At 37.1% G+C, this 16502-nt stretch overlaps 1 protein-coding gene across 4 annotated transcripts in view; it reads left to right on the top strand.

Annotated features, from left to right (window-relative positions):
- Nucleotides 1-16502, top strand: part of LOC139145480 (cytosolic arginine sensor for mTORC1 subunit 2-like) — a 60974-nt gene that overhangs the window by 17422 nt on the left and 27050 nt on the right. For all 4 annotated transcript variants that reach the window (XM_070716686.1, XM_070716687.1, XM_070716684.1 and 1 more), the window contains exon 2: nucleotides 2981-3051. In XM_070716686.1, the coding sequence (XP_070572787.1) occupies nucleotides 2981-3051 (71 nt within the window). The remainder of the gene's footprint in view (nucleotides 1-2980; nucleotides 3052-16502) is intronic.

Raw genomic sequence — 16502 nt, 5'->3', positions numbered from 1 at the left:
CTACCATTTTCTGAAGTTGGTAGCCCAGCGACAAGGTCCGGTAGCCCATGTATGAATGAAGAGGGGTTTTTTGTAAAGAATATTTTATTTATATCTGGACAATGAACGATTTATTTTGCATGATTCTATCCAATGAGTGAATTTTCTAGTCATTTTACATCAGTACCTGCAGATCATGGCCTTAGGAGAACGGTACAGCATGTGTAGTGGACGACGGTGACGCCTCAAAGTTTGACGCCCTATTCACACATACGCAGAGCTTTGATGTTCGCAATGACAACGACTTTTCACTCAGCACGTGTAAACATAACATGGCTATGAATTTCAGGAGGACAACTTGGTACAGTCATGTTCCTAATACTTTCGTGGCAATTTTGACTATATTTCCCCAGCATATCATGGGATGATCTCGTACACTTTGGAAAGCTAAATGTGTGGATGGCCCGACAGCTTTTTCTTTGCAGTTTGAATAATTTTGTGTCTAATTGTGATTAAATGAGCGTCGGTATAGCATGCATGTGTAGTGGCGTCAGCGATCAACATCATGTCGCCCACTAAGTAATTTCATGTCCCAGGCTTTAGTAGTCCGTGTGGGCTACCATTTAATGGACTTTGGTAGTCCCAGGGAAAAGTTGGTAGTCTATGGACGCGGGACTACCGCTAATTTCGAGCCCTGATATTTTTTATCATGAAAAGTACAATGTTGATATCTTTAATGAATTTAAGTAGCGATACTCAGATTGGTGATGACATTGAAATAATGACTTCAAATGAAACTTGTAGAAGGTAAAGATGGCTCCATCTGCAATTCAGTTCATTGAAGATAAGACATTGTTAAGTATGGACTTGTAATTGTGAAGTGTAACTCATCGGGTGAACTGGAATAAAGAATTTGGCAGGAAGTACGGACATTTATGCTTCAGATTTCTTGTCCTTTCATGTGCATGGGTAGACTCTCTCACAGCCCTCGTTGGCTTTAGCCATATGCACCATGGCTGATGTAGCCCGGCTCAGCACAAGCTGGAATAGGCCGGGCTTCACCAGCCATAGTGTGTAGCCAGCGAGTGGCTTGTGAAAGAGTCATCGGTGCGTAGGATGCCTCGACGTGATGGCTAACGACATCGATTGAGATCTCGAGATGACACCGATAACAACTGTGTCATTGTTGAATGATCAGCAATCTGTTCATCTTCTCATATCACTTATGTCATCTGTACCTTGTGATAAGGTGAACTTAGTTTTTGGGCTGGATTTAGTAACACAGGCCTTTTCATGCAATTCTAGTGGACACAGAGTGTATATGACATTAATCCCATATTCCTGTATTAATATGACATTTGTGTATTTAGTCTGATCGGAATTTTAACATTTCTCAGATGTTGTTTGTTTTGTCAGCCTACTCAGGGATGACCTATATATTGTATCGGTTTGTGTTGGCCGCAATCCCTCTAACCCTGTACAAATGTGGGGGTGTAGTTTGTGGTACAGATGTAGGTCGCATTGCAGAATAAGGACGACTGCCAGGATTTCCCAAGATGCATTGCAAATTGCCTGTCTTGTCATAGAATAGATCCCAGGTATTGTGGTTTGGTCCCAGCATGCTTTGCAACAGAAGGGCATGCAGTAAGCGTTTATGTTGCTTAGTTGGGTATTATGTTGCTTAGTTGGGTATTTTAAGATATGTCATCAACTTTCACGAATAAAATCCATCCTATCGCCCATTGCAATGTTCTGATGGTTTCTTGTAAACTGTAATGCATAACAACAACAAAATATCCCATTTTGAGGATGCAAGGTTTAGCTTGAAAAAAAATGTCAAATTCTAATATACTGTAGCAATTCTGATACAGTCAAAGAGCAATGTTTGAAAGATAAACATCAAAATTTTGGTTTCATTGTAAGACTGGATCCAGTTTTCATGTAACCTTTCACATGTACGTTTAAAAAAGTGGTATATGAGTACTAGTACTATACAAGAGTACTGTACAGTTGTCCGGTGGTGTGGTTGATAGTAAATTGTTTCTCGCCTCACTGTTTACTCCAAGCTGTCCAGGCAAAATATTACTATATACATGATATACCGGAATATATTTACCTTATGCCTGGCCAATAAGGTTCAATATGTCCTTTTACCTATTTCACCACATTTATTTCCATACCGACAAAATGTTTCTGTAATACAAGACGGCAACTGTAAGCATCATCTTTTGGATCTTACAGTATGTACTGGTATTATGATATCTTCTGGCAGGTCAATACTTAGTGTAACACATTTATCTTAATCCCATAAGTAATTGGATAGAAAATTTACCCGATCTGTGGATTGAATTTATAAAACAAGCTACGTTGTGCAACACTGGATCAAGCATTACATTGAGGTAAACATCTTGATACTTGAAAGAGAAAATCATTTCATTCCAGAATTAATTTTTCCCCTGAATCAGAAATGTCCAGTGTAAATCTGTTACGTAAGTAAGCTTGCCTTTACAGTGGAGTTCATTATCACTAATTATCAGTACTTAGTTAAGCTCTGTTATCCCAATCTGTCAAAACATCTAAAAATATCTCAACTATTCATCTTTCATAGTATTAAGGCTTAAGCTCTGCTCTACCCTGTCATCAGGCTGAGGCAACTATCACACCAAATTGAATAAGTGATTTTCACAAAGAATCACTTTGCCTTCTGTGTTTGGGATTCTCAAATTTTTTCTCAATCACAATTAGGGTCGTGTGCATCTCAAACACTGAAAAGTTTATTGCCCATACTCTGCTTCAGGAAATTTGAAACTCTACGGAGAAAATTTATTTTGATTTTCACGAAAACAAGATCCTGAAGTCTTTCGGCAGGCGGCATCCGCGAAGTTCCAAGGTGCATTGTACCACAAATATATGTGATTCTATACGAATTCTTTCCCTTTGATATGAGTGGTTCTTTAATGGTTTTTACTGACAAATATTTTACTTTTGATTTTTCCCACAGCTGTCGTTTTTTTAGCTACACCGAAACGTGTGACGACTTCTCTGTGATCGTCGATGAAGATGGATTTCAAGGTATGTATAAATTGAAATGACACTTGTGAAAAAGAGTGTAAGTTTAGTGTTTGTCAAAGAAAATTTGAAATAAAAAATGCAGGAAAATTTAGTGTGTACGGTAGTGTTTGGTGAGTAGTTTTTGGGTGACATTTTATGCCGTTACCATCAAAACATGAAAATTACATAAATATTGATAAAACTGGTGTTGTAAAATCATGTAGAAGGTTAAGCATTTGCTAATTATGAATGAGGCCAGTTAACAATTCCATAATACCATATTTCCAATGGAAAGTCCTAGTGATATCTACCGGTGTGTCCACTCTTTACAAAAAAAATAGATAACACTTTCCAGCAGAGAGGAGCTTACAACTGTCACACTTTCTGATGTTATCAACCAATGATAATTTTACATTTTATCCAAAATTTATCGATTCATTTCAAAGGTCTATAAATCTGAAGCAACTCTTAAAGTTTTCGGACATTTTACCGGTGAGAGAAAAACTACCCTGTACAGTCATCAGTGCCATTAGTGATCGTGGAAAAAATTAGAATAAAAATTGCATTATTGATTTTTCTGCTAAAAATAAATAGTAAGAGTGGTAATTAGTCCTGTCCATAGAGACAATTACTGTTGGCTTATTTATTTTATCGATCGCCCACTCAGAAGTGAATTGTTACTGTAATTGACAGTATTACAAGAGATATTAGCTGATAACAGTTTGCTTTCTGTCCAGAGTATTCCTGTGGTCCATACGATTATTTGTTAATGTTTTCCAATTCACAGTAAAATATGCATAGCCGTTTCTTTGTTGACAGTCCCCAAATTGATCTGCTTGGTTTGAGGTATGGGAGAGTTGTACATGCATTTCATGTTTTTATATTCTCATATGGGCAGCCTTGTCAAATAACTCTAGGGGGATTCACCATTAGGCTGTGGGAGGGGATTACTGTTTAATACAGCGCCGAAAGATAATTAGTTTCCATTTACTAAGATTTGATAATTTTTCTTTCAGCTTTTGCAGGGCATAAATCTTTTTTCCCAGAATTCCACTCTCTTTGGCTGACGGTCATGAATTTTTTTTTTTTGCAAAAGCAGCAGGGTTTACAGATCATTTTAGAAAAAACTTTACCTTGCAGATCGAGTCCCCTGAATTTTAACCCTGCTGTCTCAAAATGAAGTGGTTGATCCCTAAAATCCAGAATATTCAGAATGCATATATCACTGTATGTATTTTCAATCATGAAAATGGGAAAGACAAGGTGCTGATGGCTGGCCATTTCAGTTAGTAAAGGAGTTTTAAAGTTCACTGCCCTCAAGTGTACTTCAACTCAAGTGGGGAAAGGCATTCAAGTTATGTAAGATAATGGTCTTGGAATTGAGTGGTGTGTTTAATCACCCAAGGGCTATATCTAGATCAAGTGCACACATAAGATAGTGGATTTTCCAAACCTCAAGAGCTGCCTACATTTTTTTGGTGAAAATCATTAATTACGCATAAAACGAGGTGAAATTCCAGTGAGATAGCATTTAAACCTTGACATGACCATTGATAGGTTCATGTACGGTACAGCGGACGGTTTAACCCTCTCAGGCCTAAGCCCCTATATATAGGGGTATCTCTTGCAGGGCTCGAAATTAACTTTTTTCGCTGGTAGTCCCATTTGGCTACCATTTTCTGAAGTTGGTAGCCCAGTAACAAGGTCTGGTAGCCCATGCATGAATGAAGAGTTTTTTGTAAAGTATTTTTTTATTTATATCTAGACTATGAAATATTTATTGTGCATGATTCTATCCAGGAAGTGAATTTTCTAGTCATTTGACATCAATACCTGCAGATCATAGCCTTAGGAGAACTGTATAGTGGACAACGGTGACGCCTCCAAGTTTGACGACCTATTCACACATACGCAGAGCTTATATGCAAATTTTGATGTTCGCCGTAACAACTTTTGACTCAGCACGTGTAAACATAACATGGCTAAAACAGATTGGCTATGAATTTCATTATGACAACTCAGTAAAGTCATGATCCTAATACTTTCGTGGTAATTTTGGCTGTATTTCACCACCATAGTACACTATCATGGGATGGTTTGTGTTAATTGTGATTGATACATTGTGATTAAATAACTATGAAAATGAATTTTCATCGGCCATCATTTCCAGAGCCTGTCATCCAAGTACATCAGTTAAGATAATGATATTTCATTGACAGTTTGTCGCAACAGTTTCCACTGCACTATCGTTTTTTAATTTGCATAACAAAGTCATAGTCTGGCCTTTCTGTGTCAATCTGGATTGACTGTATGATCTTCGGTCATCTCACAGCGATCAACATCATGTCATCCACAAGTAATTTCATTTCCCACACTTTGGTAGTCCATGCGGGCTACCATTTCATGGATTTTTGTAGCCCCAGGGAAAAGTTGGTAGTCTGTGGACGCGGGACTACCGCTTATTTCGAGCCCTGTCTTGTGAGTTACCGGAAAGTCAGCCTGAAAGGGTTAAGATGTGGAATTCACATGATGTGCTTATGCTCCTTCAACTTTTAAAAACATATAAGCTATACACTCACTGTACATCCTCAAGGTACAGTCAAGTGGTTTAACCACAAATCAAACACACACACTTCACTGAGGAATTTTATGACAAGGCAGGAATACTATTATGTAGCTTATCTGCGTAATTAAATTGTGATTTGCCATGCTCATAAAGTACTACAAGTTACAAAGAGCCACACTTCTATAAAGCGGCTTGGCCTCATCTTTCATGCTGGACGAAAAGTTGTCTGTAAATTGAGAAATAAAGTCATCATTTTTCGTTAGAGGCGGTGGTAGTAGGATTATATTTTGGACATTCTGTAGTTATTTGCTTTCTGGACTTTGAGTTTCATTACGCTTGTACAAATTTGGATATTGTATGGCTGAATTTCAGCTACAGTATGTACCAGGTACATATACCAGTCGGTGTATGAACTTTGCCGAGATGCCTGCATGCCTGTAAGAGAGGCAGGGGTGCATTGTAAGGGACTGGCGCTGTAACTTTTGACGATTTTGTCACCACTTTTGTTCTGTATGTCAATTGCAAATTCTCATTATATCCTACAAAGCATATGTTGAAACAGCCACTGTTTTAGCTAGTCAACACAACGGGTGTAATGTCCGTGTAAAATGCAGTGTTGTTGTGCCTGGTACAATTGAATTCTGGTCTGGAATTCACTTGTCAACAATGACAATGCAGTTTTCACTTGTACAGGCTGAGTTTACAAGTTCAAAACTGCATGTTCTTGGGAGAAGAACAAGAAACGGCAGTTGACATGAAAATAATAATAAAAAAACCTCAAAAGTTACAGCTACTGGCCCTCTAAATGTAGAGACAATCTCCTCAATAATGCATTAGTTTCTCACATGAAATAACAATTAAAAAAAATCTGGGCGGAAATTACAACTGTCCCAAAATATCAGCATTGCTCGTTTCAAAGGGTTTGATAGATCAGTAGTCTATACAGACTGCAAATGACATATACCCAGTTGGCTGGAAGCAAAAAATGACTCACTGGTACAGTGGTAGCATAGGCAAACAGATGTTAAATCAAAAAGATGCCAGTCGTTACTATATATATTTTTGAAGACTCCTCCCCAACACACTTGACATATGTAACTCAGTTTATCAGCTCAGTAACTGATTGAAGATTAGATTTCGTGAACGTCAATCCAGAGGGCAATTGCCTAGATGATGACATGACACTGGAATGTGAAGTCTTTCTGCCCCCAATATTCCGGTGCATCCTTAATGTTTTCCATATTGATGGATTAACCTACATATGAGGGAAATAGGCATAGAAAGGGTTAATACCCACATTTGATACGTGATTTCACAAAAGTGACATACTGTCAAACAGTTGGCAGCGGACAGATATTGATCACCTTTTGGAGAGATAACAAATGAGAGCTGTGATAGCAACTCCCCCAGGGGGCACAAGTCGAAGGGTTTATCTCTACATCGAGTTTTGCATTGCATAGGATCTTGAAAACTGCAAAGGCGAGACGCAAATGTACGTGCTGGGGAGCATGTAAGGGTACATTGTAATACGTGTAGAGTTGTGTTCGGTATACGAATTGGGAATTTTTCATGTTTTTCATACACTTGAGAAGCAACCTTGATTGAATGATCAAACCCAGTCCACATTTTACAAGGGGGGTAAATCTGCTCAACAGTTTAGTCACTAGTGAAAGCACTGAGTGAAGAGACATGTAATTTGTTGAGGGTTTGCGTGGAGAGTTGCGTTTTGCCAATTGTTGAAAATTCCACTTAAATTATGGCTCAAATGAACGAACTTGAGCAAAGCAAAGTGACACATGAAGGTACTTGACTTCAATTTCAAACCCAATTACATCAACAAGACCAAGAAAAGTAAGAAAAGTTGAACAAGATTTTTCCCCAGTCAGTTTCCACCTTCAGTGTATTTTGCTGCGCCATGGAAACGATTTGTCAAACAAAATAAATAGTATCTATCATTCAAAATGAAAACAGACATACATGTACACTACATGCACCGTGTCATGACATGTTTAACGTGATCTTTTGATAACAGCAGCGGAGAATTGCTGGTACCACGCTGCGTGGCGTAATGCCATAGGCAATGTCAAACTCCATTAAAAAACAAGATCTGTATTTGCAGTTGGATCATTGATCATGCACGCCACGGGTAAACAATTCCATTTCCAGATACTGGAAACTGGGATTGGTCAGGTAAACTGCATGTGCCGGAATATTGCACTATGGAAATCTGCAACTTTTACAGTGTGTCTTAGTCTATGATTGAAACACCTGTTGGTGCCTTGCCTGCTTTCACTCACAACAGATGATAGAAAGGACTTGTTGTGCAAGCTCTTTCTTGCTGTCGTCAGCGTGTAAATATTCATCCTACCCGGGTATGGTACGTTTGCACTTGACAGGTGACAAATTGTAACTCAACACTAGAGGGCAGTCAAGGTTGAGGATTGACCTGATATTGGTGATTATATAGAGAGGTATTTTAAAGTGGCGTCAGATTACTAAAACTATGGATTTTTACTGATAGAATGTACAAGACTTATGAATAATTACATGTGTGATAGAAAACATAAGGAGGATTGTAAAGAGAAGCATTTTTAGTTACCAAAGGATTTCAAAAACTGCAGAGTCAGCAACTTTTTAACTGTTTTATTAAATGTACCTACTCAAGTCTCAGATACTGTAAAAGGATCTCATGAAAGCATGTCATGTTTTCATTTTAAGAATTTCTTTTTCATTTTTTGCCAAAGTTTATGCAAATGTTTTGTAAATAATGTGTCAATACAAAAGAACGTTTTCAGGATATTTCAAGTTCAGATAAAAATGATTTTTGTCTTTAAAATGTAAGAGAAAGTGTGAATCATCCCAGACAGTGACTCTGCACACATCCATATAACATCCATGCAATACCCATATATACCGGTAGTATCTGCACATGCCCATATACACACTGTAGTAGCTACATACCCATATGGACGTATATATATATTTATAACTGTACTACCGGTACTGTCTCTCTTGTCTTGTCTTGAAAATTTTTTCGGAAACAAATTTCCAAGTAACCTTCATGTAACCCTGCTGTGGTGGTAATATTATACAAGTCCTCTTTGTGCATTGTATGCTGGCAATGTACCATGAGAAAAAGCAGCAGTAGATTTCTTGTCACAAGAGATCCCAGTCAGAAGTTAGTGTCTGTTCCAGGATAACCGTGACAACTTTTATCCCTAACATGTTCCCAAATTGACCCTTTACTTAGCTGATAGCATCTGCCTCAGTGTTATACTATGGTACATACGGTGTATAGTGGTATCGTTTCTCCGAGGTCCAATATTTGTAACACTTGTAAATTCTATATTTGCCCATGGTACATTCAGTGTTGCATACAAAGTGTATAATTTTGTTTTACAGTTCCTCTTTGTGTGACAATAATGCACAGATTGCTCAGAGATAAGTTTGCCCTTTGCCACAATCACACCTTTAATAGTTCGTGATCTCACCATATTATGACTCATCTGCTCCATGTTTTTGATTTGCCCAACTTGATAGTCTGGCTTGGTTTGATAACCTTATACTGTATATTTGGTACGGGTACTTGTGCTTTGTGTGTAACATTTTGATATCATGCCATCATTTCTTGCATTAAGGGGAGAAAAACTAAAGAAATTCAATCTATCACTTAGGGCCAATGACTCAATAATTGGATATTTTTAGGATGTGATCTGACAAGTTACACCGCTGTTTCCCCACAGAAAGAGCTCACTTTTGAAATTTGACACTCATGGCAAGCAACTCTTAGCCAGCGTGACTGATGTGTCTATAAATAAGCTGTGAAAATGAGAGCTTTAAATATTTTTATTACTTTATTGTAAATGTAAACTCACTCAAATTAATCACAGCCCAGAATTACTCTCCATACAGTAGTAAGCCGAAATACATGCAGACATAAAAAGGCGCAAGTTTCTTACCATTTTGAGTACTAAAACTCTTCATTCTTATTGTATTTGATGAATGATTTACAAATCTCTTTTCTTTCTTTTTGGTTGTACAATTCCTGTATTTTGGTTCTGCAGCATTTTAGACCATATACTGTTGAAACATAGAGTGTCTTTACTATGCAGAATGCATTATCGAGTGGTGCTCTGCAATTACAGGGTCTGTACGTTTCTGGAAACTCTTGGAAAATCTCTGCAAATGAAATGGAAGTCATGGAAATTTCCTTGAAAATTGATAATCCACTCACATTTTTTAGCTCATATTTGGTATGTATATAAATACCAAAAAGAGCTTATATGGTGAGTCGGTGGCGTCTGTATGTCTGTGTGTATGTATGTTTTAAAATAACAAGAGTATCAGTCTTGATGTCGCAAAAATGACATGTCAAATGATACAAACATTGATAAATTTTAAAATAGAGATTTCAATTCTTGATATTGTAAAGATGACATGTACCGATATGATGATTAAAAGTGATGTGTTAAAATATATACCGGTATTTCAAAAATGGTATTTTGGACCTAAAAAGGTACTTGAAATTTGCTGAAAAGTTCTTGAAAATCCCGAAATTTTATTTGACCCAGAGTGTATGGACCCTGGATTACTGTTTTTTACTTCCCGAGCACATTACATTTGCTATTTTGGTACCCTCATACTCCACAAATTCACTCTAAGTTTTTATGCATCTAGGGCAGTTGATTTCATGCATGTACATGAACCATGTACGCTACTTGGTTTGCTTATATACAGTTACATACTAGTATCAATCACTCCCCAGCTGTGGGTCAAAAAATGTGCAAACCCCACATTTTTAATGTCTGAAAAGGCAGAAATATGAAATTATATCGAGTGAACATGGAAATGCTGCTTTCTTTTTAACCCTTTTCCTGCCAGACAGTAATAACTGTATCACTTCCCCATCAGCCAAGTCAGTAAAAAGCGGTATTGAGCCAAAACATGACGTATTTCCACCCACTTGGCTTGGTATGTTATAGCATCTTTTGTCCAAAAGAAATCAACTTTACAGTGTTATGTTTTCAACAGCCTTCAAATGTACAGTATTATGTTAAAATGCATCATATGGAATACGTTGTGTTTCATTAATTTTAACCATTTTGACCTGGTGGTGAAATATGGACTTGGCAGGAAAAGGGTGAAAGAATTTTCTCAAGCTCATTGATATCATGAATTTCAGAGCAACCCAATGTGGTTATAATTTGTAGAAGGGAATACCGCTATTTTAATCACTAACTACTGCGTTTCCAAATAAAGGAAAAGAAAAAAGAAAATATCTGATATTTCACCCTTTTTTCTCATAATGCAAGATGGAAATATAGATACATTCTACAACAAAGCAACTGGTCTAGATGCTGATTTGTAAAGTTGATAAAGGAAACCGTTCAGTACTCTTCGAGTTGAGTTTACTGGTAGGACATTGAACCCATATGACAGTAATATCCCAGATTACGTTACAATAACACATACAATTGAGACACAAAACTCTAAGGGGGTATATAAATGATACAATGGTCATATCGCTTTTCTGCACCATCTGTTCATAAGTACCCGGTACGTGTATTTGAACCCTACGGCACGTGAACCACGCTATATGAAAAGAGGTTGACTTACAGCAGTGGGCTACGATCCCTGGTTTTGGGATTAGTGTCTATTGCACCGAATCAAACACGCGTCAGTTGCAGTGTTACATTTGCTATTTCGCTGTCTACTATCGGGAATTGAGCGCAATCCCAGAAAGCACTCAATCTAAAGAAAGCGGTTTTGAGAGGACCAAAATAGCACGTGGTTTAGTTCTTTAGAACAAAAATCACATCTAAAAGTACCATTTGAAAGGCAGAATGATCTCGTGCCTACAACAGGAACGATATTGAAACGTGAAAAAAAGCAAAAAAAGCAATAACTTTTTGATTTTCTGCCCCATTCCAGTAGTCCGAAAATGTTGATTTATACTATTGTAAGGATGTGATATTCACAAATGTGCATGATTGTGATCATGGCGCTGGATGACGCAGCATAGAGCAATGCATTAAATTTTGTTTTATACAAATAATTTTGGTCACACAGCATCATTTTGTCATTGCACGGATGTAACAGCTACAACTATGGTGCATTGCTGAGCGTAAGTGTTCATTTAGACAGACGCCCAGTATTGTTTGGGTCTGTTTACAGAAATAACACGGATTAGTATTAAATACACACCTGGAGAGTGACTCTGTGGTTTGCACATCCATTTGATTGACAGCGAATTTCAGTGCACAAGCGATCGTTTCTCGGCTAATGTTACAAAGAAAATGAACAAAAATTGAGCACTGTAATCGATTGTTTATATATTAACAATGATGCTAACACTGGTTTTTTTTGTAACTTTTTAATCAAACAAACCTAAAAAGCTAGATTTTCTGTTGTTGTTTTGTGTTACTAGGCTGAAGGCATCTTGCATGAGCATCACTACCATCTTGCTTCTTATTATATCCAGCCTACCCTTTTGAAGTAGTAATTCATGACATTTATGTCGACTTGAATCAATATTTACAAAACTCTTGCAAGTAGAACTTCAACATACCGGTACATAGGGGTACATTGAATAGATTCAGAGTAGGATATAAATGCTTGCCTTTCGGCAGGAAAAAACTCTTTTGCTGGGCAGGGGCAATTTTACAGTTCCCTGCCTGATGAAAAGTTAAAAAAACTATGTATTGCTTTGCTGGTACTAGAATCTAGGTATACTGGGTTACAATACAGTATGCTAGATAGCAATCGAGCAAGCAGGTACCATTTTGCTTGGGCAGGCAACTTTTGATGTCTGGTAGTATTCCTTGAATTTTTTTTACACTGATCGATTGACATATTCTAATTGCTAATTGCTTAACTTGATTTTAGCATTAAAATAGAACCAAGTGGATTGAAATTGTGTGCATCAGTATCGATTGATCATGTTTGCATTGCCAGCAGTTTCTTGGGATGACACATTTTTCACATTTGTTTTTATTTTTGTTGCTTAAGTGCTAGTACAGGGTACACGATCCAGGCACCTTAAAAATGTCTTTCTTTATTTTGACCGGTTTTATTGATCGTAAAATTATGTTTTCATACCGTGTGAAATCAGAGAATTTTTTTAACACTATGAACAATTGTTGTACCAGTTTTTCGTTACCTGGTTTTTCAGAACCTTTCTGGAAGCAAACTGTAAGTGAATGTACCATATGTACAGTACCAGTACTCTTTTTTATTACGACATTTGTGCATGTGTACCCTAAAATGTTTTTATCGGTAACAACATATTGGCTAAATCACAAAAAAGTAATTGCCAGGTACTAAGATTGGTCACATCATACAAATACCCCCAAATCAAAAATTTTTTACATCAAAGGTATTTTTGGGTCTTTTTTTCTATTAAATTGCACCCAAGATGCTAACCATATGGCAATCTGTTTTCGGAGGGGACAGCTTGCTGTGTCCTGACATCTGTTTGTGTCATTGAACTGTGTAGGGATGATGATACAAATTGCAGTGTTGAAAATGGTACCACTGTGTACCGGTACACCTGTTAATGCTTTCTTATGTTACTGTTTATCAAAGTGATTAAAATGTGTCCCCTGTGAAACTGAAATTTGCCTCCCTTCTTTGATTTCCTGTCATCCAGCTTTGCTAAAGTTTCTCTCTAGCAAAAGCCAAGTTACCATGGCAACAGAGTATACAAGATAGATAATCTTCAGAAGGAAGTCAGAACCTGCTGATTTACTAGATAAGCTTCCTCATTTTCATCTAAGCGCTTTTCCTCTCATCTGCCCTCCATAATTTCATCTTTGTCCAATTATTGAATTTTTTGTCTGTTTTATGACCCTGGAAAACGTTTAAACCCTTTCACCCCCAGTTCCCTGTATACAGGTCCAACTTTACCATAGAAAACAATGAATTTGGGACAAACCATGGTGGTGAAAGGGTTAAAAGACATCACCTCATATATACATGTTGTTGTTGTTGTCATACATCTTTTGAAATATTTTTCAATGCATTGGTAAGTGTCGATGTGGTCACTTGTATGAAATGACTCTTATACTGATAAACGAAATGAATATTGAATTCTGATTGAAGTCGGCAGTGCACTGGTAAATGTACGGTAACATAAAATATACACGTACATCTGAGATTTCAATTCCGTAACTTGGCACAGGTATGGTGGTCACGTATGAGGAAAATGGCAAAAGTTAATGTTTCTCTGTAATGATGTCAAATTAGAATCCATGGTCACTCCAGTAATTGGTTTCTTCATGCAGTCTCAGCTGTCTATAGGCTCTCTTTGAGCTCCTTGATTTTCCAAAGTCTCGATCGAAGATTTTTTTCCCTGGGTCGTGAAATCGGCTAACTATAATAATTTATGTAGTTAAACCCTATATCACTTTAAAGCATACCATGACGCCATGTCACTGACATTATTTCACAGTGTATTCTGGAAGCAAAGATATATGATAATGGGTTGTATTGCTGTCTTAATTTTGATATGGTCTATTAGCGCAGAGTACTGCTTGAATTCAATAAACTAATGCAATCAGTTCTCTTCTTCCCAGTGAATAAGATGTCATCCAGGTTACGGTATATGAAAGCCAGATGAAGATGTCACAGTACGGACTCCAAAGTTTCACTGTCTTTGTGTGGTGGGTTTGTCTCACTTTGGAAGTTAATCAATACATGTGGCTGAGATTGCATTTTGTGATATCTATTTTTAGCGGATGATTTGCCTTTCTCTTTTCAACACAAGAGCCCATTTTGACTTGAAATTGCTTCATTAAAATGGCAGACTGTCGTTTCAGACTCTGGTTTTCTGATGATGCAGCAGAGATAGTCTGCGATGCTTTTTGGCGGTTGTCAGTGGACCTGGCGTGGTAAATCTTGGCCAACTCACTGCTTCATCTTGCTGTTATTAAGTGTAGCAGTTTTATGGAAGCAGAGGGGAAGTTTATCAGCAGCGAAAAATTGTAGTTTGTCCTACAAGCTGCTATAAAATGGCTAGTGTAGCTGTAAATTTTGATTTTTTTACTATTTTAGTTTTGTTTGTCGTCAACAAATTCTTGCTCTACTACCCAAAGCAGTTTGGAACAGCCATTTTTCAGCTTTTACCTTCTCGTGTCTATTTATAGACAGAGAAGGTATTAGAGTTGAAAACCAATATGCTGCTGTCAAGAACTTCCGTCTGTCAAGACTTCCGTCTGTCAAGATCCGTTGACATCATGCCATTGTGATGGGTCATATCATAAACTGGTGGGGGTGTTCATGGCTCAGGTTGAGGTGTGGGGGAACGATTTTGAGCTATGACAAAAATCAAAAGGGACTTAGCGGCATAGCCACAGTGTTAAGCCTTTCTCCAAGGTTTCTTAGTTGACTACAATCTATTACAGACTACTGAGCTGACGTTAGGGGTACTCACTTTGTGTTTGCTCACTCTGTGAGCGCTAGTGTTTGGTACTGAGTTGCGTGGATATCCCCTCATGGCCTCACGTGATCTGGGCCTGTTGCATAATCTGCAGATGATCAAATGCCTCCGAGTCTGAAAACTGTCATTGTGTAAGCCTGTCGGCATTTTCCTTGCATTTTTTCTCATTTAATTTTGCAAAATATCGGCGAGTACCTCAATATTTCAAGATAACCCTTTCTTCCCAATCGTTTCCTGGAGTTTCAGAGTCATATGAACGAAAATGAGTGAAAGTTTTAGACAGGAAAATCGGACGTTGGCCATGTTCAATGTTTACAGTACAATCAGAAGTTTACGTGGAGGAATTAACCAACAAACACAGGAGTGTTCATGATGCCCGCCCTCTAGAGGCAGACCCTCCTATATGAAGTACCACATTTGATGCTTGTGGAAAGCTTGACCACACAATGGAGCATTTAAACTTTTAGAAAATGACAAACTGAATAAGAAGGTATTCAGAAAATGTCAAATACTGAGGAAAAATGTGCAAATATTCAAAATAAACAGGTTAACTGATTGGTCAGCTATAAAAAACAATGAAATGTTTATGATCAAAAGTTTTTGAGATACGCACATTTTAACAAATACAGAAATTATTAACATTATAAATATAAGACCAAACTATTTTTTCAGGGATGGGACAGGTTGGAAATGAGGGGTGAGAGACAAAGGCACTCCTATTGCTGCATGTGGATGCAGCCACACCATTTCATTTACAGCATACTTATTTACTGTGTTGTGTTCAAGTTCCATATTGTACTGACTGTCATACAAGGATAACATAAGTAAATCTAATCAAATTAGAAAAGGATCAATGCTGTTGTGTGGATTTTGCTGAACATGGCTGATATTTCGCCCTATATATTTGGTATCCAGCAAAGGCATATTTTGATGTAAAGTAAAATTAACACTACATTGCTGACAATATATTTTACCGTTTCTGCATGAATTTTTCTTTTTTAAATTATAGTATATTAGTACTTCAAACAGATTAACAGTTATCGTGATGTCAACCCATAATTTTACATCACAAAGACTGTAATTCTGCCAATTTTTTTTGTTTTTCAGTCATTTTATAAATTTTGCACTGCACAAGATGATTGAACAAATTGCAATGTTTGAATTTGTAAACTCAAAGAATAAAAATCCTTTGGTCACAAATTAAATTATTTTTTGAAAAGAAATTTACTCTTAAACACTTTTAGCATATATTCTTTACACGGTCATGTATTTCAAGGAAAATATGCCTATTAAAACAGTAATTTCTTCACTTTCAATTTTTTTTCAATACTATGACAATTATCAGCCATGAGGTTATACAAACACAAGACCAGATAAGCGTTTTTTCATCATTTCCACAGGACTCTTTGGAAAATCCATTAAAAACAGTTAAAAGTGACTGGAAATGATCACTTGGTATACATTTAATTT

This window comes from Ptychodera flava, chromosome 12 (assembly GCF_041260155.1).
Source record: "Ptychodera flava strain L36383 chromosome 12, AS_Pfla_20210202, whole genome shotgun sequence".
NCBI lineage: Eukaryota > Metazoa > Hemichordata > Enteropneusta > Ptychoderidae > Ptychodera > Ptychodera flava.
The sequence above is the reverse complement of the archived record's forward strand: the minus strand, read 5'-3'. Positions and strand labels throughout refer to the sequence as shown.